Genomic DNA, 23,916 nt, shown 5'->3' on the forward strand with positions numbered 1-23,916 from the left:
ACAGCAGCCGCAGCACCTGATGGGCCTGCGTGGTGCGCTCCCAGGCAGAGCAGGCCCTGACGGCACGAGCAACTGTCCTAACTTCATCTGGGACCCTTTGGGCCACCAAAACTGGGGAGTCCTCTCAACCTGGGGACACCGCAGGCACATGTGGGGAGGGCGATAAGGAAACACTTTTAGTCCCAGATTACCAAAGCCTGTGCTCAAGAAGGCTGGAAGTCCCCATACCAAGCCCTTTGCTACCAGGAGCAGTGGGGGAGGCAGAACATGGAGGCAGGTGTGGTCTGAGAGAGCTGAGCTCACTGGGCAGCATCCTCACATCAATGGAACCCCCACACCCCCGCCACCACAAGTAAATTGATAGCAATTAGCACACATTTGACAATAAACTGAAAACAACAAAGCCAGCTTGCATTGTGAAAGCTCAGCAGTCAACTGAGATCATTTATTAGCTCATAAATCTATTCTCACTGCAGGAACACTTCAAATTTGTACCTCAGCAAAATTACATGTTAACTCATGCCTTGTGTTCTCAAATGCTGAGCCCGTACTTCAAATGCTATAGAACTTTTCCACGAGCACCCCAAACACCCTGGGCGCTTACCATGCATCTGAGTGTGTGCGCCTGGGACACACGTATGGAGCAGTTTTAGGTGCTGGAGGAACAAAGACTCTGCCTTCACTAAGCTCACCTTCCAGTTAGGCAGACAGACTACATATCCACAGCACACGCAGACGCTTTCACTCTCCATAAACTGCCCTGGCCTGCACCCTTCAGTGGCACTGCCACTTCCCTCACTGCCCAAACCAGAGGCGAGCAGCTTTTCTTGATCCATCCAGCATCTTCTTTCTTTTTGTGTGCAACCTCCAAACCCCATTTGTTGTTGAGTGTGTTCAGGCTGTCATGTCACACACCTTGATCATGATAAAAGTCTGCTCTTCCTCCTCCTCTGGTCTCAACTCTCAGGAGTCTCTCCTCTGGACTGCAGTGGGAGAAAACCGCACCCCTCTCGTGGCGATTACACTCTGGTCCCATGATAAGCTCAGGCCCACCCACAACTACTTCTAATGCCTGGATGGCTTCAACTTTCCTCTGAGCCTCTGCAGATGTCAAACTCTCCCCGTAGAAATCAAATCTTTCTGTCCCTTTCCATGCTGTGTCTATCTGGCTGCTTAGTCATGACTCTCTGTTGGTTCCATCTTCCAAAGGACACAGACTGTGAAGACTGTGACTGGTTCAGCACCACCTCCTCAGCCTTGCCCAGAGCCAGACACAAAGGTGCTCTGCTCCACAAATGTGATGGAAAAAGTCAATGGCCCAAGTGTGAGTGCCACATATCTAATTAGGTAACAGCCTATTCTAGAGAAAGTGACTCCACTTAGTAACCAAGAGTGAACCTGTGAGTCAGCTGACTTGAGTTCCAAGTGTCCATATTGCCTTTGACCAAAGCACAGCTCTGTTCCTTTACTCCTGTGCAAAACAAGGCTGTTACAAGGATATGGAAAACAACATACATGAAGACTCCAAATAGGAAAAATTACCTCGAAGATATGCTCACTATGACTATCTGTGGCATTGAACAGATGTTTAAAATGACAGAGACTTGAGTAAGACATCTGGAATTTTTTTTTTTTTTTTGAGACAGGGTCTCATTATGTATTTCAAGTTGGCCTTGAATTCACTGTGATCCTCCTGCCTCAGCCTCCCAAATGCCCTGATGGAAGAATCTTCACTATCAACATTACCCCATTTTCGGAGTAAGTAAGTTATCAGAGCAGATTACCAAATGAAAAGGCAGGCCTACATTCCATGTAGAACATTACACAGGGGGAAAAAATACCCAACCCTAAGGACTCAAAATTCAACTTAAAAACAAACAATCCACTTAGAAAATGGGCAAAAGATATGAACAGATTAATTCACTGCAGCACAGACACAGAAGAAACACGTGACAAGGTGGCCAACACCATTAGCCACTAGGGAAATGCAAGCACAGAGAGATGTTACTGCACATCTGCTGAGACAAAATTAAAATTAAAAACAGCCTCAAATGCTGGCAAAGATGAAGAGAAACTGGGCCGCCCAAACACTGTTAGTGGGAACATGACACAGTATAGTCACTCCAGAAAACAATTCAGCAGTTTCTTCCAAAACTACACATGCAATTACTATACAACTGAGCAATTTCACTCCTGGGCGCTTGCCCCAGAAAAGAAAAACTTAACATTCATCAAAAACCTGTATGTGAATGTTCATAGCATCTGTAGTAAGTAACATCCCCAAACTGGAAGCAATTCAGTTGTCTTTAAGTGGGCAGGCGCTTAACCAGACTGGAATTTATCCCGACCACAGGACACTACTAAGTGATAAAAAGGGACACACTACTGCTACATGGAATGACCTGGATGAATCCCCAGAAAACTATGGTGAGTGACAAAAGTCAATCCCAAAAGGTTACATGTGTATAATTTCACTTACATAGCACTTCTGAAATGACAAAATTCTAACAATGGAGACCACATCAGTGGTTGTCAGGGATTCATGGCAGGAAAACAGGGCACGTGGATTTGGCTGTAAAAGGGCAACCAGAGGGATCCTAGTGGTGACAAAACTATTCTGTATCTTTCTGGTTGTGATATGTGCCATGCTTTTGCGAGCTGTCACCACTGGAAGAGACTGGGTCAAGGGCACGTATGATTTCTCCTTACTATCAACAACTGAACCTATAATTAGATAAAATACACATAAAAAAAATCTAACCCTGGTCACCTGTCTGGGGCTAGTTAGGATCTGTGAGGATTAGTAGATACTTGAGCCCAGCAGGAAGATCTAGACTGAGCTGCAGAATGGAAGGGATGGTGTGTCTCCCTTAGCTATCTGAGGCAGAAAAGAAGTTTTCAGCTATCTGGGACAGAACAGAAAACAGTGACAACGGTACAATAAATACTCCATGACTGGCCAGAAATTCAAACTGTTTTACGAGTATGGTCCACCGGACCCTAAACAGTTCAACTGCTGCATGGAAGACCCATGAGATAATGAAGCCCTGATTAAGACTGAGTGGGTGATATTATTAAATATAATTTACTCCCCTCTGAACACAAACACAGAGAAGAACCAGATGACCCCTGAGAGTCTGGGAGTCCCTTGAACTCATATGTCATGTAGCAGGGTAAGTTACCCCTCAAGGTGAATCAGGTCGTTCTGTCTGCTCAGTCCCTGATGGGCAGAAGGGAATCTGTTGCTCCTTCGGATGACGTGTTCTGTCTATAGAATAGGGTCCAAATGCACACTAGCTACTCACCTGAGTGGCTGGGTGCTGGATGGCCAGACCCCAAAGAAGCCGCAAGATAAATGGCAGGGCTGGGCGAGACAGAAACTTTTTCCAGATGTCAGCATCCAAACTGCAGAATAGAAGAAGGCAGGCATATTAGCAGACCAGGGAAGCAAAGGACCTGGAAGCCAGCCAGTAATTCTGGCTTGCTGAAACTGTCTACGGCTTTTTAAACGTGGCTCTCCAAGAGTGCTGTAAAGAATCACAAAGAACCACCGAGCCCAGCTAAGAAGCCAGACAGCAATGAGTATTTTCAACAGACACCAAAAAGTTGTCATCCACTTTCTCACAGCTGAAAGGACTCTTTAGTAGATAAGCAGTCACCTTGATAGCTTTCAGGAGGGGAGACAGTCCAAAGTGGGCAAAGTGAGCTCGGGCGCGCACACACACACACACACACACACACACACACACACACACACAACTCTGCACCAAAGTGAGGATGGAGCAGACAAAGGAGGGGAGGGGAGTGCCGACCCCCGAGGAAGATTCCTCACTTCTTGGCGCTGGGGATGTGCTTCTTCATGTAGTCAAGCGCATTCTGGGTGATTCCCTTCTGGAGGATCAGATCCTTCAGCTGATGCCCATTGCTGTTGTTCTTGATACCAGCTGCTATTTTGCAGAAGCAGTCCAGGAAGACTTTGTCATCACCACTGTGGTCTTCATCATACCTAGGAGAGAGTAAAGAACCTGAAGGTGTAAAAGCAGAACAAAAACCCATTGCAACATTCTCTTAATTAACTGTCAATTATCTATTGGATTCAGTCTAACCTCCTGTGACATAAAACACTCCCTGACCGGGCTCCTGCCGCTCTCCCTTCTGCCACATGTCTACACTCCACTGCTGTTTTGCAGTGTCAGGCTTTGGGATACGCAGCTCCCTTTACCTTGTGATGCCCACCCCATCCCACCAGCCACTCCACCTCCTCCACCTGGCCAGCTGCTACTTAACCAGGGTATTTCACCTACTGCCTCCCCCACTAGTCAGAGCCCGCTGAAAGCCAGAATGGAGACACAAAACTCCAGAGGTTAGGTGGATGTTTCCACAGTCACAGGCCTAGGGGTTCTGTGGGGACTCTCACTTAGCATAGGAAACCCCACCACGTACTTATCAAAGTTACAGTATGGTTTGAACCGCTCCACCAGGATCTGCATTTTCTCTACCTCTCCAAAGGAGAGGTACGGGATGATGCGAAGCAGACCCTGGAGCACACTGGGGTTGGAGCGGACGAAGGTGCTATTGATCTGGTCCAAGAGCATCACAAGCTGATCCTTGTCACCCGTGAGTAGCAGGTTGCCCTGCAACAGAGAAGAGGGTGGAAGTCAAGAGGCTGCAGCCAGAATCAACCCCCAAAGGCCGTCCATTCCCATCAGACACAGAACTGTCCTCAACACCTCCCGGGCAACAATAAACGGGACGCATTTCATTTCATAAAGTATTTCTAAGTTTCAATGATGGCTCCTTTAATAGTCTCAGGGGGTCAAAAGCATACCAACCCAATCCATTCCTAACCCAGACAATGCAGACTGCTGGACAGTCACCTGAGGATACCAACAGCTGAATCACCAGCCATAGTAAGAATGAAGGAAGTTACAAGTATACAAAGTGGAGAGCAACTGAACTGGAGGCTGGAGATGACCTGGGTTCTAGACCTGATTCCACCAGTAACCAATTATACATGACACTGAACAGCTCACTTCACTGCTCAGGGCTTGGTGCTTCCTCAACTGTGAAATGAAGGATCGACCAAAGACCACTGTCTAATGGCCAGGGCATGCTTGGATCTCATCAATGGGAAGCTTCTGAGTGAAAGGGCATCCTTGGCTGTTTGTTCTCCAGCTCCAAAGATTTCAGGCTCCACTGCAATGTCATCGTTAGTTAAGTGTTGCCCTTCCTGTGACTTAAACAGATTCTGTCATTTGGGTTGAGCTCAGATAGATACCAGCAAGCCTACTGGTGGCGAGGACACAGTGCAGGCTCCTGGTGTCTCAGTGGGGGAAAGTGGGTCCACTCACCTTGTCCTCACTCAGGGGCTCAGCGTTGGACTCATCCAGAATGATTTCCATGATGCTCAGCACCTGCTCAGCCACAGCTGCACCCCCACTGTCCTTACTTTCTTGCTCAGCTACCAGGGCCTGCAAGACGAGGAGACCCAGACCCCTTGAGGACATAATCACAGCTACTCACTGCTAAAGCATTTGCTGCCCCACGTTCTCAATTCTCATGGGATCTGTGTGGACGCCTGTGCGTGCTCTGAGAGGGAGACAAGCAGATGGGGTTTCTGAAGACAGGGAAAACATGAGATTACAGGTCTCTCTCTTGGCTGCCCCAAGCAAAGACAGAGAGGTACTGTCTTCTAGTAGGTGTGGCATCTGGGCTGCTTTAGGGACTACCTTCCTTTCATCTCTATCTGAACCAGGAAAGGGACAACAAAGCTAAGGGACAACCACGGCAGCAGGAGAGAGCTAACAGAAGGGCACAGGTCTCTCTGCCAATCAGGTGGTGGATGGAGGGCCTGAAGAGGACTTAAGGCCATTTCACTCAGGTCCAGAACCGAGATGCCTGCCCTAGCTGGGATGACTGAGGCTCCCCTTCACCGTCTGCAGCCCACATTTGTTACCAGGTTCAGAGTCCCCAGCATGACATTCAAAGTGTTCATTTCCAGCTTGACCAGCTGCTGCCGGTTGACTTTCACCTTCACACAATAGCTGAACAATTTCAGCAGCACCTGATGAGAGAAGCCCATCGAAACATGAGACCGCCAGTGAATGAAAGATGTGGGACTGGCAGGTAACAACATCTAAGAGGGGTCAAGTACAGCCAAGGGCCAGTGAGTCGGGGTGGGAGTGGGGGGCATGATCCTTAGGGGGCTGGTACAGTAGCTGAGTTCTCACAGCAGGTAGGCATTTTCAAGTGCACTGTCTCCAGAGGTCGCCCCCAGAAGCTGGGTATGTCTCCATCACCCCCAAACTCGTGTCTATGGGATAGATGATGGTCCACTGTCTTGGGTAAATTATGCTTTAAACTGATAATGATAAACAGAATGATCCTAATGCCCATGACCTAGGGAGTACAGAACCAAACACAACAATATCCATCCACCCTCATGTATCTTGGTACCAACAGTACTGAAATATCTGTGGGGGCACTGAAATCATATAATTCTGACTAATGAGATAGTTGGTTGAGCCCCAAATAATTCCTACAATATGAGAAGGGAGTTACATTACAATCCATTTAAAAAGCAAGCATAAAAAATAATGACATAGCGTAAAAAATAATGATAATGAAAAGCATAAAAATAATGATATAATTGTTTGGTGAAAGACAATCAGACATCCATTCCATAGATGAGTAAAGGAGACAAGGTTGCCACACACTGGCTTTTGGGGACAGTGGTGTGGGTAAGTGGGGGCTGTGACGCTGAGAGTTTAGAAAACTGCCAGATCCTTCACTGCCTGCACTGGTCCACAACACCATGCTGCCCTCTAGGGTTACGCGGCACAATGGCCACAGCTTGCTGCCAGAGGTGCCTTCCAAGGGCAGAGGGGCTGTATCCGGCCTTGCTCCCGCAACTCACTGTTAGAAGGTGACGGCCCTGCTTGAAATCTTTGATCCCTGCCAGTCTGTTAAGCATGCATTCCAGGCCACCGCACTGGGCCATCACACCAGCCATCTTATACACTTCTTCTTCATCTTCCTCTTCATCTGGGGAGAAGGGAAACAAAGAGGAACAGAGGGAGACGGGAATGAACATAAAGTGTCCAGAATGCAACAGACAGCTCTCTTCATGCTAAGAGCTGATGGCCCTTTCTCTATCTCCAATAAAGACACAGCAAGAGACAGGGTTGTAGCTCAGGGCCAGAAGTACTTGCCTAGCATATGAGAGACCCGGAGTACAATCGTGAGTACCTCATTTGGAAAAAACAACAACAAAAAGCCAATAAAAGGGGTCAGTATTGGACCCTAAATAATACAATCCCATTCCCAGCAGATTTTCTTAATGTTAGGACAATTAAAATGATTTACTTAAACTGGAAAATACAATCAACCACTACCACCAATGGAAAATAAAGAAATTAAACTAAAAACAAATCTGAACTCAAGCTTGTAGCTATTTGCACTTTTCCCCTAAAAGCTAGTTTCTTAAGGTAGCTGCACCGGGCCACTGACGTCTGTGTTCTTTCTCTGCTGCTGAGGCACTCTCACGACCTGACACAGAGCACAAGACCATGTGCTGAGAATACGCAAGGCCCAGGATGTGACTCTCACAGGTCTCAGAGCCCAGGCCTGATGTGCAGTGCTGTCTGTGGAACGGACTGTACCTGTGGTGGAGTCCAAGGACTCGATGAACTCCTCAGTGGCATCACCCAGCAGACCCCGCATTCGGTAAACAATCCTCATTGGCTCTCCCTGAGCAGAAAAAGTTGGAGAATGGTACTTGTGAACAGGCCCAGAAAAAATGCAAAGGACTCAGCCTTTGGCTTTCCTATAAGCTTCAGCAACACAAAAAGCCTCTATTTCCTATGAGCCCTGAATCACATCTTCCAGATTCTGAATGCACTGCCATCTCTTTAGGAGAAAGGAAGCTAACTGTGTTCAGTGTCCACTCCAGCCCACAGCTTGACGGGAATGGTCAGAGCCTTCTCAGTGCCGTGTACTGCGCTAGGCACTCCAGCACAATGTCAGTCTTGATTCAGAGACAAGAAGCAGAAGCTCAACATCATGCCCTGGGAAATAAGTGAAGAGAGGTCACCACCTTGGTGCCAGTCACCAGCCTCCAAGCTCATGTGAGGCTCGGGAGAACCTAGCAGGAAAGAGCCAATCAGAGACACCAGTTCCACTAGGGTCTCCAAACAAGGGAACCCAGTGGGAGGTGCCGAGCGAAAAACCACAGACAATAGGTGTAGACACTAGAAAGTGGCTGGAGACATGCTACCTATCAGGGAAAAGGGAGGCAAAGTAGGAACAGGGAGTTCAAAGCCCAGATAAAAAGCTACCATAGCTAAGTTATAATCCCAGCACTCTTGGAAGCTGAGGCAGAAGGATCCCAAATTCTAGCCAAATCTGGGCAACTTGGTGAGAGCTTGTTGCTAAGTAGGGTTGGTACAAAGCTCAGTGTAAAGGTCCTTGGTTTACTCTCAAACCACCATGACCTCTAGGCTTTGCCAGAGGTTTAAACACACTAATATAAGAAACAAATGAGTCCCAATTTCTATTTTGCTTTGTAAATCAAAGGAGAGATGCTTACATGTACTCTTTGGTTCACTACCACCATTTACAAGGATGCCTACAGATGCTTGGTGTTAATTGTTTCTGTGCATTTGGGATATAAGCTGCATAACCTATGTAGACGCTAACATGTCAACAGTGAGTGGCAAGCTGCAACGGCTGGGACATCTTCTGCACATCCCTCTGCCAACAGTGCTATTTCTATCCAATTGGCAACAGACTAACAGGGAATAGGATTTTGAGCCCAATGAGAAAACAGAAAAAAAAGAGGCAAAATATGTGGGGTAAATTAAAGGCCAAAATGTACAAACAGTGTACTGTCAATTCATTTTCTTGAACTCCATAGGGAACCAAGTATAAAAAGTTTGCCATGCTTCACTGGCCCACAGGTTTACTATAACTGAATTACACATTTGATATGTTTAGTAACGACCTCCAGTGGAGGAAAGAGAATGGAGGAATGGGTATAGAGAAAAATAGAGAAGGGAAGATCATAAGAAGATAGGAAAGTCACTAAGAAACTCTTCTCTCCTTGCTGAGTTGCCTGCGTATGCCTCACTTCCCTAAGCAGGAGGACAGGATGCTGTCCGCCTGCCACTGCTGGATGAAACCATTCTGGTAAGCAAGTGTGCCCACTGAGCTGCAAATGCATCTCAGGCAGCAGGTGCCACTATTAAAGGATGCAAGACAGCAAGCATTCCCATTACAGCACATGCTCAGAAACTACTGCCTGGCCTCAGATCTTTGGGGTTTGAGAACTCGGACATCCGAGGCAACAAATGCTCATGCTCTCTTAAAGCTCTCTGATTGTTATAAGATGCCTCCGAAAGTGAACTAGATGACTGACGTTCTCCACATAACCACAGACCCAGTCGGGCAAGTGAGGAACAGTGGTTCCTCCTGGTGCAAGTCTGCGTAAGACAGAAAACAAAATCCACGCCCCCAAGCAATGAAACAAGCACATACCTCATTCGTGGTACACCAGACCTTCTTGTAAACCTCAGCCACGGGAAGGTCCAAACTAATGATTTTATTGTTCACTAGAAGCTGAAGAGAAAAGTAGATGAGGCTATTATTCCAAATAATTACAAGGCAAGTTTCAAGATCAAAGGGCACTTTATGCGGTGGCTCATAATTTTTGTGAATCACAGACCTCTCTGTCATTAAAAAATGCACACATGTGCATAATACAGCATTTTGTGCACATTTTCAGGGACAATGCCCTTCACCAAACCAGGAACTCCAGCTTAGAAACCCCTGCCGAGAATCTCGTATCAAGCCCATTTCAGGCTCAGTATCAGAAATATCACTTTTTCTTATTCATTCAATGTGTTTTTTACAGTGTACATGGTAGCGCTAGACTTTAGAGGTTGTCTGCCAGAAGGTATCAAACACAGAGCCATAAACCTGCACAGGAGCTAAAATTTCAAGATTCTAGCAGCTCTATGAACCTGAAAATCTGTCAAAAGCAACAAAAAAAAACCTATTATCACTACAAACAACCATTAACCAACTGTTTGATCCATGCTAGGAAATGGTCAGAGTCCAGGTAAGGCAAGAAGGCAAAAATCATTAACCCTAATTTACAGATAGAGAGACTAAAGCAAGTTATCTGCTCAGGGTTAATCAGCTACTAAGGAGAAGCCTTTACTTCTGATCCCAGCCCATGCTCCCCAGCAGACAGTCCCATGCTTATCACCTCCATTCCACTGTCATCCTCTAGAAGAGCCACCAGGTCACAGTCCTGGCAAATCTTGTTCTTTATATCCCTCATAAGTGGCCCGATGCCTGGCTCATTGCTGCTATATGGGTTCCCAGGCATCCTGCCCTGTAAGAAGTCTTCTTGTTGGGGATCCTTCTCCAGGGTCACAAAGAACTCAGTGACTTCATTCTCCTCCTGAAGACAGAGAGAAAGACGTATCAATAGGGATGACTGGCAGAGGCTGACATCGTGCTCTCTTCTTCCATGGATTCTCTTGAGGGCAACAAGTCAAAGATACCAAGTCCTTACATATTAAAGACAAAGGACAGGAAGGTCTCAGATCCTTTGAAATACTCAAACATAATCTAAGCAGACTTAACTGTCAAGCAACTCCTGGGCAGACTAAGAGAGAGAGCCTAACACAACGAGCAGAGGAACAGCACTGTATTCTTGTCCTGTGCAATGCTATCTAACCATGGCCAGATGACTGTCACTAATGACCCGAAGTTGACTTTAATTTTTTTTTTTTGAGACAGGGTCTCAGTGTGTAGTTCAGGCTGGCCTTGAACTCATGGCAGTTCTCCTGCCTCAGCCTCCTGAGTCCTGGGATTACAGGCATGCACCGCCATGCCTGGCCAATGACCTAAAATTGAGAGGAGGGTTTTTTTCCATGATACAACACAGGGACAAGCAGGATCCAATGATCTCGCATTGGTAACTGAAGATACAGGTGTTTTCCGTTCTTCCTCAATAGCAAAAAGAGATTCTCTGATTATACTATGTTTCTACAATGCTCAGACTAGAGCAAAGACATACTGCAAAGCATGCACAAAATGAGGAGCGGAGGCAGCGAGAGACACAAATATGTCTATGTCCTTACACTACAGCTGGTAAGAGTTCCTGTCATAAGGAAATAAGGAACCCACAGGAGCCCCTCCCTGCTCACGGGATAAATGATGCTGCAGAGCCTCTCAAAAATGAAGACAGGAGTCCGGTAGTCATCCAGGCTGTAGCGCTTGGCTGTCTCGATGCACACAGCCATGAAGGCCTTGGTCTCTGATTCTGTACCTGCCAGAAATCAAAGTGGTCGTCACGTAGGGAAGAACTTCGCACCCATAAACTTGTAGTGAAGTGCGATCACTGACAGACGCCCTCTGATTTAAGTCTTTAAATGTTCTCCACGGCAATACCAAGAGCACCCCTGGAGAGAGGATGCCACTTGACTTTCCATTCAGACCATGATCTATCAGACTCTCCATCCCCACATCAGCACAGTGCACCATGCTTAACTGTGTACGTGTCTAGCACTCTCTGAAGACGCAAGCTTCTTAAGGAGCAGGACTGTGCCTTACTGTACTGAGCATCCACTTGCCAAAACAGGCTCACCCCCCCCCCAAAAGTCGAATAACCCTAATTATAGTCCAGTTGAATCAAAGAGAAGTTATAGTGTTAAGCTTCTTTCAGGAAGATTATGCACAATGCCCTCTACGATCCAAGAAAAAATTTAAAGCCATGTGAGGGAGAATTTGGGTCTTTTACAGTGGTGGCACTAAGCTGTCTGCAAAGAGGCCGTGTGCTCGGACCCCAGCAGGATAGGTCTGGAAAGCCTCTCACTAGTGGGACAGAAACCCTTCTTTCAAGCTTTCTTCAGACTGATGAGTTAAGAAGGTGGCACTGATAAGGTCACCAACCATGCAGCATAGTGGGATGAACGCGCGCCAGGACTTCCACTTCTGCAGTATACCAAGCGAGGCTCCCAACCTCCTCCCTACTTCCACCACTTAACAATTTAAAGTGCTGAAAAAACCCAGCAAGCTGCTTAGTGAAGAATTAAAAACCCAAATCCTAGGGAGACAAGTGAAATACCCAAGCAGTTTTTGCAGTGAGCTTGGGCTTCCATGACCTACCAAGACCTGAGAGCTGGATACGAAGCCCATCTGCCAACGTAAGAGTCTCCCAGGAGCCACCCTCCCTAGCATCCCCTCCCCTGTGTCTCTCTCCCTCTCCACCCCTGCACCCAGAAAGAGCTACACTCCTGGTGCAAGGTTCACCTGAAATAACACTCTCTTTATAACCATCCAAATAACTGAGAGCAAACTGTCTTTGCTTAAAATATGGCACTAAGTAAAGGGACAAACTCTAGAACTCACAAGCTATCCCCTTACAGGAGTTTATGCTCAACTTTCACACTCCTTGGGAAGTCTGAAAAACCCGACACTCAGAACTTCATTGAAAGCAGCTCTGGGATAGTGGTGACCTGGGATGCTGTACAGAAGCCATTATAAATTATCTCTGGAGAAACCTAGTTTTTACCAGTTTCTAAAGAACATTCATAATAAACCTCAGAAATGAGGTTTATTATACTAAAAAAAAAAAATCATAAAAATACAACATGACTTAAGATGCCATACAAAAATTTATACAACGAACAGCACAATCAGCTCCATAAATTTCCAAGTGTGGTGGCACATGTCTATAATCCCAGTACTCTGGGAAGTTAAGGCAAGAGGACTGCAAATTCAAGTCCAGCCTCATCGAGCTGGTTACTTAGCAAAATCCTGTCTCAAAAATTTAAACGTGAGCAAACAAATATACAAAATGGGATGGGGATGCAGCCCAGTCTCAAAGCCCTAAATTCAACCCCAATACTGAACTTATTTTTTCTTCAAATTTTAGAATTATCAATTATCATAGGCCAGGCATGGTGGTGCACACTTGTAATTCCAGCACTTGGGAGGTGAGGCAAGAGGATCTGTTGTAAGTTCAAGCCCAGCCTGAACAGCATTGTGAAACCCTCTCTCAAAAAAGACAAAAAAAAAAAAAAAAAAAAAAAAAAAAAAAGGAAATATCAAACATATTTAATTTGCTTAAATGGGGTACAAAGTATTAATAAAAAAATAAAGACTATAAAATCTAGAACTACAAGAACTCAATGCTAGATTAAATAGATAATATAGTGAAGAAAATAACAAAGAAAATGAATGATCCAAACTGCAGCACAAGTAAATCACAAGATGAATACTATGAAAGATAAGTAGAGAGGGGGCTGGGGATTTAGCTCAGCGGCATAAGCGCCTGCCTTGCAAGCAGGCAGTCGTGAGTTCAATCCCTGGTACCGATAAAAAGGAAAAAGACAAAAAAAAAAAGATTTAAAAAAAAAAGATAAGTAGAGAGATAGGGATGAAAGCACAGGAGTGGAGTTCCATAAAGAAAAGAGGAAGGCAGTGGAGGAGAGGCAATTAAAGAGCCAACAGCCGAGCTTCTTCCAGGCTGAGTAAAGAAAGACACCACTCTGTGAACCTCTGCGCCTTGCTGCTCTATGAGTTCAACAAGTCCAAAATGACTGAGCTCAGCTCCAGGATTTTTAACTCCAAGAAGCAGTACTCTTAAGAAGTGGATTTCTTTCCTTGAATACACGGGGTTGTTTGTCACCCCCTTGCAATGGCAGCATTATCAGACTCCTGTGTCTCACACGTCTGGGAGGGCTACGTGAGCGCGGGCTCCAGGCTACCTGTGGTCATGTCCTCCAGCATCTCCAGCAGCATGTCCTGTGTCTCATCGATCAGCTTGGTCCTCTGCACTACCAACTTCCGCAAGCACAGGTACCCATTCAGCACAGTACCCACCAAGCGACTTTTAAAGTGCCTTTTGATGGATTCCACTTCAACGAAGGAGGAGAGAAGGCCTGGGGGGGACAAGAAAAAGTTACTGCAAGTGTTCTGGATGAGAATATAAGCAGAGAAGGTCTCTGTCATCACAAGATTATGAGCAACTCTAAACCAAGGACCTCTCTCAGGTCCCACTGCACATGGCACAAGCAGCTACTAAACAAATCAAGCTGCTCTGCATTGAATAGGAGCTCTGAAGTGCAAACCCCCAATGAGGAGAAAACATGGAGCTTAAACCTGCAGAATGGTCAATAAACAAGGAAAAGTCAATCCAGCACCCACAAACCATGAGTCATTCCTTAAAATGCACCCAGGATATTCTAACAGAAGGGATAGCGGCTTTTCCTACCTGTAAGACTCTTGAGGGCATAGCCCTGCTGCAGATCTGTGCTCAGGGTGGCCTCCTCCAGAGCCAGCAAACGGGCTATTTCCTAAACAGAATGACAAGCACAATGTGACAGCATTGCCAATGGTCCCAGCCACCTCCGCCGCCATCTGGGGAGCTCGCAGCACCAACAAAAGACATTCAGTCACATCTGTTTAGTCCTGTGGAACTCCTTTCTAAGAAGCCAACGACAGCTGCACTGCCTAAATGCCACCAAACAGACTGTTACATAGCCATATAATAGATACAAAAGTCTTAAAAATAAAACCTCTGAACTACTATTTCTTCTCAGCAAAAAAGAGCTCTGCAAAGAACATATCAAAATACAGTGACAAGAATGGGGGAGGGTACCTTTGTGATGAGGTTGCCCACGTAGGGCAGGACTCCCCGAGCTGCCAGGTAGACTTTCCAGTGAGGCGAGGTGATGAGTTTTTGGTAGAGAGCCAGGTACTCAGCAGCACACTCCCCAGCGATGCTCAGCTCGTCCAGGTAACTGCCATGGAGAGAGAGGGCACCACTGGAGAGGTCTACCAGTCCCAGCAGGTACCTCTTCCATACCTTCTTCAGCTATGCCTCTGTTCCCCCTCCCTTTAAGGGCAGAGCAAGAGCATCTGAGAAAGCCTGACTTTCCATACCTGGGGAGAATTCAGAGCACCCCAAGGAATGAATGCCTTGGACTCTAAGCATCTTATTTTGATGCTTATTACCATGAGGATTATATAAAGAAGGCTAAGAATTTATGTGCCCTTTAGATCTCAATAAATATTGCCCTGGTCTGTACAGCCTCCTGGCAGGGAAGCAAAGGCTCCAGATGAAACCCCACTCACCCTCCCCGCCCCACTCCTAGAAGTACCTGGTAAGGAGGTCAAGGACCTGCTGCTTGCGGCTGGGGATGGTGGCTAGAGCTTCCACGATGGTGCAGGCTGCCTGACGTGCTGCCTGTGTTGCTGGAGTAAAGAGCACCTACAGGACATGGGAGAGGAGAGGAAAGGCCCAGCTCAGAGGGCCCTGTCTTTCCGAGACCCAGCAGGACAGCCAACTGTGACTCATTCAGTAGTTCTCTGCAAACTGTCCTGGCAAAGGGCTATAGGGCCAAATCAGCAGCTAACACAGGATCCAGAGCAGACCAGCAAAGTAGGAACCTCTACTCTTCATGGAGAAGTCCCCACCATGTGATTTGCAGGACACACCTACGATACTGAATGGGGACAGTCAAGCAAGCATTTTCCTTAGCAAAGACTCCAGTAAGTCCTTTTTGGGAATACCGGTAAGAGGAGTACTTCCATTTAATGTAAACTAAGGATTTCTCACTTAACATACCATAATTTCAATCCTTTAAAGCCTTTACTAGGAAGACAGGGGAAGGACAGCAGCAAGATGGAGGCAGGAAAGAGGAGCAGGGTTGCTGAGGTTTAGATCTTGTAAGCAGGACAGTGTGAAAGGAGCGTGGTGAGAAAGGCACAGGAAAGCTCTGTGCTGATGGCTGCAAACAAGGCCCTTTACTATTTGAAAGGAAGGAAGAATACCAAAGAGAAAGAAGAAAACGCAGAGCAGACACTGAGGAGCAGAAACACACTGCTTGGCATCTAAGGTCAGAGAGTGACAGCCCACAGACCAGGAGACGGCCACTCACTTGCCGCAGCCAGTTGTTATGCCCCAGTTTGAGATCCAGAGGGGTGGTCCTCTTCCCCCGACGGCTCAAGAACTGTTTCCACCTCCACACGTACTTCTCAGTCAAATAGAGATGGCGGAGCTCTGATTTGCTGGGAGACTTCCCATTGCCATCTATCCCTGTAAGCCAAGGGTTTCAGGGACAGGTTGAGTATAAGAGAGCAACAGGAAAAGGGGGGCCGTCAGGACAAAGGCAGGGAGTGGTTCCCCACATCTTGGAGGGACAGACACCTCTGATAGGAAGACATTTCTTCCAGGCTTCGTAAGATGCTTTGGGATCTCTCTTGAGCCACAGCTGAGCCTGGGCATGGATCTCGTTGCAGTACGGCTTCACTGTGGTGAGGGCTTCAACGGGAACATCCTAGAGGAGGTAAGTGGAACCCCGTGAGAGAGCTGCAAAACACACCTGCGCCCAGTTCGCCATCAGAATGGTGCTGGGCCCCAAGGGGTACCATGCAAAGGCAAGAAGATCAGGAGAGGCAATGTGCATCTTCTGCTCCTGTTAAACTATTTTATTCCAATTTAGCACACAGAACTTAAGATCACTGGTTTCTGCAGGGCAGGCTAAGGTGCAGCTGGCTTCCAACACTGTCCTAAAGCCAAATACACTAACTCCTACACCAAGGCTGACCTGTAGTTTCCCAGAGCATCACCTCCCCCCCCCCACCCAGGGTTCTTGCAGTCTCCAGAATGTGCAGCACTGTTACTAACCAGATCCACCCTGCAAAGCCAAGAGCCCGTATGGACACTCTACATGGGCAGTTCTCAAACATTCAGCCTTGGATTTCATTGCTACACTTTTCAAGAGTTACTAAGGGGCTGGGGATTTAGCTCAGCGGCATAAGCGCCTGCCTTGCAAGCGTGTGGCTGTGAGTTCGATCCCTGGTACCGATAAAAATACCAAAAAAAAAGTTACTAGAGGCCCCAACAAGATTGTTTGTGTGATTATATCTACTGATACCATACTGAAAATGAAAAGCAAAAAATTCTTAAGATGCTTAACTTACCCAATAAGAATAAATCTATTACTTGTCAACCTAACATTAGTTTTTTTAAAGAAACTGAAAATAAGACAAAACCATTAACTGCCTCAGTAAGGCAGATTCTCATGCCTATTTCTGCATTCAAACTGTTTTGATTTGTGGAACAGCCTCACACAGACAGTTGGGAAAACGAGTATTTTAATAACTTTTTCAATTAGTTGTGTTTTTCTTTGACACTATCTCAAAATTCTACAGATTATAGAATATTAAAGATTTGCTATAATGTGGACTCATCCATGTCAATGAACTTTCCGCACTCTGTCATACTAAACTTCATCTTGCACCCAACACATGATGCACCGGTGACATGCACCAGTCACTTGGAGAGTACCAGTTCGCAGAGTTATGGCTTTTCTCATTTCTTCTCTTTTGTGTTTGCAATGCTGGGGGACTGAAGCCAGGCGTTTGTGGCACATACTAAGCAAGGGCTCCATGACTGAGCCACACCTTTATCCTAATTCTTCTTTCCTAAAGTGACAGGGTCCCTTCGTTCATTTTTGAAGAAACGTGTGCCACATACCCATGCGTGACCAGCCACAGCACACCATCACTTGGTTCTTTCAAGCCCCAGCGTGACTCCCTTAGGAGAGCAGGCTCAGCTGCACCTCGCTCACACACACAAATGCTGTGCAGCACCTCCCATTCTGTCACACTGGGCATTAGGAAGGCTGTTTTCAGAAGTAGAGACTCTCTCTATAGAATTAGCCTGTCCTGTTTCATCAAGATGTCAAATGAAGCCATATGGCAGGAAGGAGCTGCTAGTGCAATCTGCTGCATATTCAGGCTGGGACCCCAGTCCTATGCAGCACAAAGGCAAGACAGAATGGCAGTGCCTAGGATCATTACGGAACAGCTTTGCCTGTATCAACTCCCTGAAAGTCTGCAGAACATCCAAGGGTCTGTGAGCCAAATGCTGAGAAACTTCTGTTCTCTGTAGGTCAAACCTGACAAAAGGCAACAACATTGAACTCCACGCTTGAGGTAAGCAATGCTGTGAAAATCTCCTTTCGCCTCACGAGAAAAAATGATGGTTATATTAGAGGATGAAGTTCCTCTTTTCAATCAAGAACTAGTTTCATTACCAGCCCTGGGGAAATAATTCATCATCTAAGCACAGTAAAAGGGGGCTCAGTCTGTCTTTACTGAGGGCTGCAAGATAGACCAGGACGAGGGAAACAGCTCCCTCCCTTGGCATAACGCCTACTGCACAGCTATCATAAAGACTCTTCTTGCCAAGGCATGACCCATCCAGGGGAAGCAGGAATCTGAAGGACCCAAGGGCCAACGCAGGGAGGTTTAGAGGCAGACAGCCTTCGGCACGGCCAAGGAAAAGAATTCCCAACCACATATTCTGTAAGCCAATTGATCTGTGGGTCGGCTAGCTAATTTAGAGTAAAAACTTAGTTTTATTCATTTAATTAATGATTTATCGAGGGCCAGGGATTTAGCTCAGCAGTGCAAGCACTTGCCTGGCAAGCGCGAGGTCATGAGTTCAATCCTCAGTACCAAATAATAATAACAGTAACTATTTATTGAACTGCTACTATACATTAGATCCAGAGTAGGAAGTAGACATTTTAAAATGTTAAACAGTTGTTAGACTCATGGAGTTCACAACATTTCAGAGTTGAGACTATTTAAAGGATGGGAAACTGAGGAACATGAGTGACTTGTGCATAGCCAACAGAGGAGGTGGGGTTTAAACTGAAGCCTGCTTCGAGGCCTAGTGCTCCCCGACTGCGTAATAGGGAAGGAAGGAGGAAACAACATGGTGCTTTCAGGGAGCTTCAAGTCACTTGCTGTGATCCAAGAAAGAGGTAGTCTTCCAAAGGACTCTGCTCTCCGCTTTGGTGCTTTCATGTCTACTGCAATCTAAACTTTCTTCTCAAAACCGCACTCCCTCTCTGCTGATCTGAGGCAAAGGCAGCCTGGCATGCGGGCAGGACAGATTAGCTCGAGGTAAGGCAGAGACCTAGAAAAGGCATGAAACAGTACCAAGACGGACTGCCTGGCCCAGTACCTTGTTCTTCTTGCTAGTTGGTGCAGGTGGCTTAATCAGCTTCTGCAAGATCCGCAGACACATAAGAGTAATGTTCTCAACAACCACAGGAGTCTTAATGTTCACAGCCATGAGGAAAAGGCTGAGGGCTAGGAATGGCCAAGAAAAGCAGAGTCACAATATCATGACAAATGCCATCTGCTGCCACTAAGACTGCCCAAGCATCTTTTCCCTCCACCCTTCTCCCTCAGATGCCAGGACGGTGTCTTACAGCCTCCTTTCCATTCTCAGAACCCCCTGCCCAAGTGTTCCCCAAACTCACCACAGCGTAACCGGAGCTCCCAGCAGCTGTCCTCCTTCGAAATGGAGTCCGTCAGCAGCAGCATCTCGTACTGAAGGCTACTTGCCTAAAAGGCCAACAGGAAAACACACAGGTCAACAAGGGTCTGAAGGATCAGCCCACAGAACAGGGCAGGCTCCCAGCTCTGCTCCTGAGACCGTCACTAAAGTGCCGGGTCACAAGTGGCCCCACGAGAGACAAAGTCATATGGAGAACTCGCTGCAGGCTCTACCTGGGAAAACATTCTCAGACACAAGCTCTGCAAATGCTCCATTCCTGCCTTCCTTTTTCTCTGAGATGGGACAGGAGTGAGGGGGCCAGAGACAAAAAGGAATGAGAGGGAGGAGTCAGAGTGGATGGCTGTCCGCTCACCAGATCGGGATTGGCCCAGTGGCCCTTCAGGGCTGTGGAGACTTTGCCAATGATCAGGTCATTCATTTGCTGGGTGGCTTCTGGATTGTCTCTAGGGAGGCAAAGGAGGTGAGTGCCATTATTCAGTCTGACAGTGCCCCTCCTTTCTACCTAAAGAGGCCCGGAGAAGACAGATGAATGGCTAGGGCTAGCTGGTCTCAAGTTCCCACTTCCCTTCCTTCTACAGGGGCAAGGCTGTAGCTTTAGCCTCACAAAACCCTGACTTATCATGAAAACAGGCACACACAGCCATCTTTCCTGAGACCAAAAACTGACTGAGGGAAGAAAAGTACCAACACACGGGGACCCCATGCCAGGCTGCAGGGGCCCCAAGAGCTGCCTGGTGCTCGACAGCCTACTCTACGGGGACACAACTCTCATCACCTTCACTGCCTCTGCATTACTGCCCCATGGCAGCCACATTTCTTCCCTATGCCTCTTTGTAATAATGTCTCTATTATTAATTTAAAAAAAACCAAAAACTACATCGTACCACTCTTCTGCTTCCCAACACACCCTGAATAACCGTGAAGTCCTCAGGAGGCCCACATGACTCTAGCTGCCCCTCAGAACTCTCCCTCCCTGCCGCTGCACCCAGCTCTCCTTCCAGCCCACAGGCCTCCCCGTCACTCCCAGAGTTCCCGGCACCTGCCTGCATCTCAGCCCGCCCTCCAGCTGCTTCCTCTGCACGCGACCCGCGGCCAGCTCCCTTCCTTCAAAGGTCTTTGCTCCAGTATCACCCTTCAGGGAAGTCCTCAACTGCCGTCTCTAAGACAGCAAGTCCTCTGGCAACTGAGACTGCTGGTCCTGAGTTTTGTCACAGTCTTATTTTCTGACAACTGTATGATGTTACTATTATATTTCTCCCCATCTAAAATGTAGGCCACATAAAGGCAGGGTTGCACACATGTGCATGCATGTGTGCATGGGTGGTACTGGGCAGTGAACTCCAAGCTTTCCTGCTCAGCTAAATCCCCAGCACTTTTTTTTTTGGAGACAAGGTCCCACCAAGTTGCCTAGGCTGGGTTTGGACTTGTGATTCTCCAGTCTCAGCCTCTCAGAGTACTGGAATTATGTGCACGTCATGACCCAACTAAGGAAAGGGGCTTTATTTTACTTGCTGTATCCCCAGAGTTTAGAATAGTGTCTGGCAGTGAACTAATGCTTAATACTTATTAAGTGAGGCAATAAATAGTACAAGGAAAATTTATGCAGCACCCAACACGTTCCACAATTCTGTCACACAGTAAATAATGCACATAAAGCTATGGTGCAGAATCTGGTCCCTATCATTCAACCACGTGTGCTACCTTTACTAAGTTACTCCACTTACTCTCCTAATGACTCTGAAGGTACACACTACTATCGGTTAGGCTCAGCACTGTTAAATAAATTGTCCAAGGCACGTCGCACAAAGCACAAGATCCTGAGCCTGGTTCTTTCTGATCTCGAGTCCAGCTCTTACTTCCAAGGCCTCTCCATTCTACATTCTCTCTTCCAGGAGAGTCTTCTTCAGTCTGTGTCCCATCGCTCCCTTATCCCCACCTGCCAAGACGCACAGACAATTCCCTTGGGACACATGGTCAGAGCCAACAAAGTACAAGCCAAACATGCCACATACAAAGCCACCTGGGTTTTCATCTTCCCAGTTTCACTCTCCTATACCCTGGCTGTCTTCCACTTCCTCTGTGATAAGCTGTCTCACCCAACAGCAGACAGGAGCACAATTCTTTGCACTCTCTTGTGCTCCAAGCACCACCGCCACCACCCACCCCAGGGTCAGATGAAATTACTGGGCCCATCATCACAGAGCAGGCTCTGACCGAGTTAGCAGGCACATGAGCTGGCGGACTTCCTCCCGCATGGCTGCAGCCCCTCGGCGAAGGTTATAATCAAAGAGTTCCCGGATAAGGCCCTGGGACACGAGGATGTGCCGCAGGGCTGGATTGGTGGCCAGGGCCCGCAGCAGTGTGATGCAATGCTCTGTGACAGCTGAGGCGCAGCCATAGCACTTGGTGGAGGAGGTGTGGCCACAGCTTAGGACAGACAGGGCGCGATACTGGCTGGCAGTGAACGTGGGCTGCACAGAAGTCCGAGACGATTTGGTGGCTGCTTCCCTTTGCTGCAAGTCGTATTCCAACAACTCTTTTCGTGAGGCAAAAACTTTCTAAGAATGACAAGACAAAAGAGAAACTGACAATTAAACTAAGGACAGAGAGAGTAAACTGGAAAATTAGCTGTTTTAGGGGGAAAACTACACACATTATACAATTTCACACTCCCAATACCCCTCCCAACTAGATATTCCACCCCCATATTATATGAGAAGAAACGGAAACTTGAAAAGGTTGGTTTCACCAAGTAAGGGGCACAGCCAGAAATGAGACTCTGACCACAGCCTCACGCTCTTGCTTCTCATAGAGTACTAACCCTTTAAAAATATGGACACAGGCCAGAGCTTCTGCACATGCAGCCAAGATGGCACATAGTGGTGGGAGGGAAAGGGCAGCTCTCTCCACTGTCTGCGGAAATCAAGTCTGGAACATTAACAGACGCACAGGCCACCCAGCCACGTGCCAGCTGAGTCATGCTCAGCAGCTGTGCCCTGACCCTCTAGCCTGCAAGCATGGCATAGCACAATAGGGAACAGAATCTTGGCACCCGCTTTTTAAAACCCAGTAAATCACCACCAAAGATTTACTAATGGACAAAAAAGAATAGATTTATGTTAATCTCTCATCACCACTGTTTCCTTAGACAATTTTAGCCCTCTGACAAACGCCAGGAAGCACGGTACAAGAGCTGCCTGCTGTTCTGTGTAGCCACTCTGCCTGCCTTTCCAGCGGGGTGGGGAAAAGTGGAACAGCAAATTCTGGAGTGCTGGGTGAGAACAACAGACTGCCTGGAAAGCAGTATCCAAATTACTTGGACAAACCACATTCAAGAGCTGTTCCCATTCCTCTACCTGGATGATTTTGGAGAGTTCATCAAAGGAGTTCTTGCAGTCTCCACAGTACTCCTGAGCCAGCTGCAGAATGTAGCGATTTACACTGGCAGAAGTGGAACTGATGCCCCCTGCTGTCCCTGAGTCTTCCTGCAATCCAGAGAGATCAGCGGTCAGGCTCTTACCTCACAATGACCTCGCCTACAGGCGGTCTTCTGACCATGACCCATCCCCTCTCCAGCCACAGCTGTGCTTTGGGAGCCTACCTGTGGCTTTTCTGGAGCCGCCTCGTTCACTTTGCACAGCAGGTTCTCCAGCTGCGGCCTATGCCCCATCAGCTGATGGTACACTCGGTCAGCTTTGTCCAGAAGGGTGTTGATATTGGAAACCGCCTAGACAGGAAGCACAGGGACCTGCCTGAAGGCTTCTCAGTAGCCCCAACTGCTAACCACTCACCAAAACACTTCCTGAAGAGCCACAGGCCAGGCAGTATTTCAGACATTATCTGCTCTTCACACTAACTCTACAAGCTGGTGTATTATTAACAATGAACACTATACGTATGTAGCACACAATGCTAAAAATAGTAATTTAGACCAGGCAAATTTAAAAGTACAGACTGAACTGAGCAGGGTGGTGCATTCCTGTAATCCCTGCACTTGGGAGGCGGAAGCAGAAAATCATTGCAAGTTCAATGCCTGCCTGAACTACACAGTGAGACCTTGTAAATGAAATAAATAAAATTTGGGACAGAAGTAGAGATGGAATGGGCATTTTTATCCTCCCAGTTCCAAAGGTAAATGTTCTACTGTTTTCCCGTAATGTTCCCTTTCATTTTTTCCTGCCCTTTGCTACTCATGTTCGTAACTTTTTTCTTTTTTTTTTGGACACAGGGTCTCGCTATGTAGTTCAGGCTGTCTTCTAACTTCCGGTGATCCTCCTGCCTCAGCCTCCTAAGTGCTGGGATTACAGGTGTGCACACCCAGCTTCACCCTTTGATGTCTAAACTACTACATTCTGCAAGCTGGAACTGAGCCCCTGGACAAGCCAATGTTGAGGGAGGGCCAGGAGCCTCAATATGAAGCAATCAGTAAAAGAAATGCAAGACAAGTTACCTGATTTCTCTCTGCTTTTCTAAATCTGAGCTATACACTCCTTTATAGGCTCTAGTTTCATTACCATTAA

At 47.1% G+C, this 23,916-nt stretch overlaps 1 protein-coding gene across 8 annotated transcripts in view; it reads right to left on the minus strand.

Moving 5' to 3' along the window:
* Nucleotides 1-23,916, minus strand: part of Ubr4 (ubiquitin protein ligase E3 component n-recognin 4) — a 129,702-nt gene that overhangs the window by 13,853 nt on the left and 91,933 nt on the right. For all 8 annotated transcript variants that reach the window (XM_003471371.4, XM_013153847.3, XM_013153848.3 and 5 more), the window contains 22 exons: nt 22,998-23,123; nt 22,753-22,881; nt 21,611-21,954; nt 19,749-19,839; nt 19,359-19,443; nt 19,058-19,185; nt 16,226-16,355; nt 15,957-16,114; nt 15,177-15,286; nt 14,675-14,816; nt 14,288-14,369; nt 13,782-13,955; nt 11,217-11,338; nt 10,268-10,465; nt 9,535-9,615; nt 7,662-7,749; nt 6,917-7,044; nt 5,957-6,064; nt 5,352-5,471; nt 4,444-4,634; nt 3,833-4,006; nt 3,306-3,405 (listed from right to left, as the gene is read on the minus strand). In XM_003471371.4, the coding sequence (XP_003471419.2) occupies nt 3,306-3,405; nt 3,833-4,006; nt 4,444-4,634; nt 5,352-5,471; nt 5,957-6,064; nt 6,917-7,044; nt 7,662-7,749; nt 9,535-9,615; nt 10,268-10,465; nt 11,217-11,338; nt 13,782-13,955; nt 14,288-14,369; nt 14,675-14,816; nt 15,177-15,286; nt 15,957-16,114; nt 16,226-16,355; nt 19,058-19,185; nt 19,359-19,443; nt 19,749-19,839; nt 21,611-21,954; nt 22,753-22,881; nt 22,998-23,123 (3,009 nt within the window). The remainder of the gene's footprint in view (nt 1-3,305; nt 3,406-3,832; nt 4,007-4,443; nt 4,635-5,351; nt 5,472-5,956; nt 6,065-6,916; nt 7,045-7,661; nt 7,750-9,534; nt 9,616-10,267; nt 10,466-11,216; nt 11,339-13,781; nt 13,956-14,287; nt 14,370-14,674; nt 14,817-15,176; nt 15,287-15,956; nt 16,115-16,225; nt 16,356-19,057; nt 19,186-19,358; nt 19,444-19,748; nt 19,840-21,610; nt 21,955-22,752; nt 22,882-22,997; nt 23,124-23,916) is intronic.

Source organism: Cavia porcellus, unplaced genomic scaffold (assembly GCF_034190915.1).
Source record: "Cavia porcellus strain 051 isolate PalLab524CR breed Dunkin Hartley unplaced genomic scaffold, mCavPor4.1 scaffold_25, whole genome shotgun sequence".
NCBI lineage: Eukaryota > Metazoa > Chordata > Mammalia > Rodentia > Caviidae > Cavia > Cavia porcellus.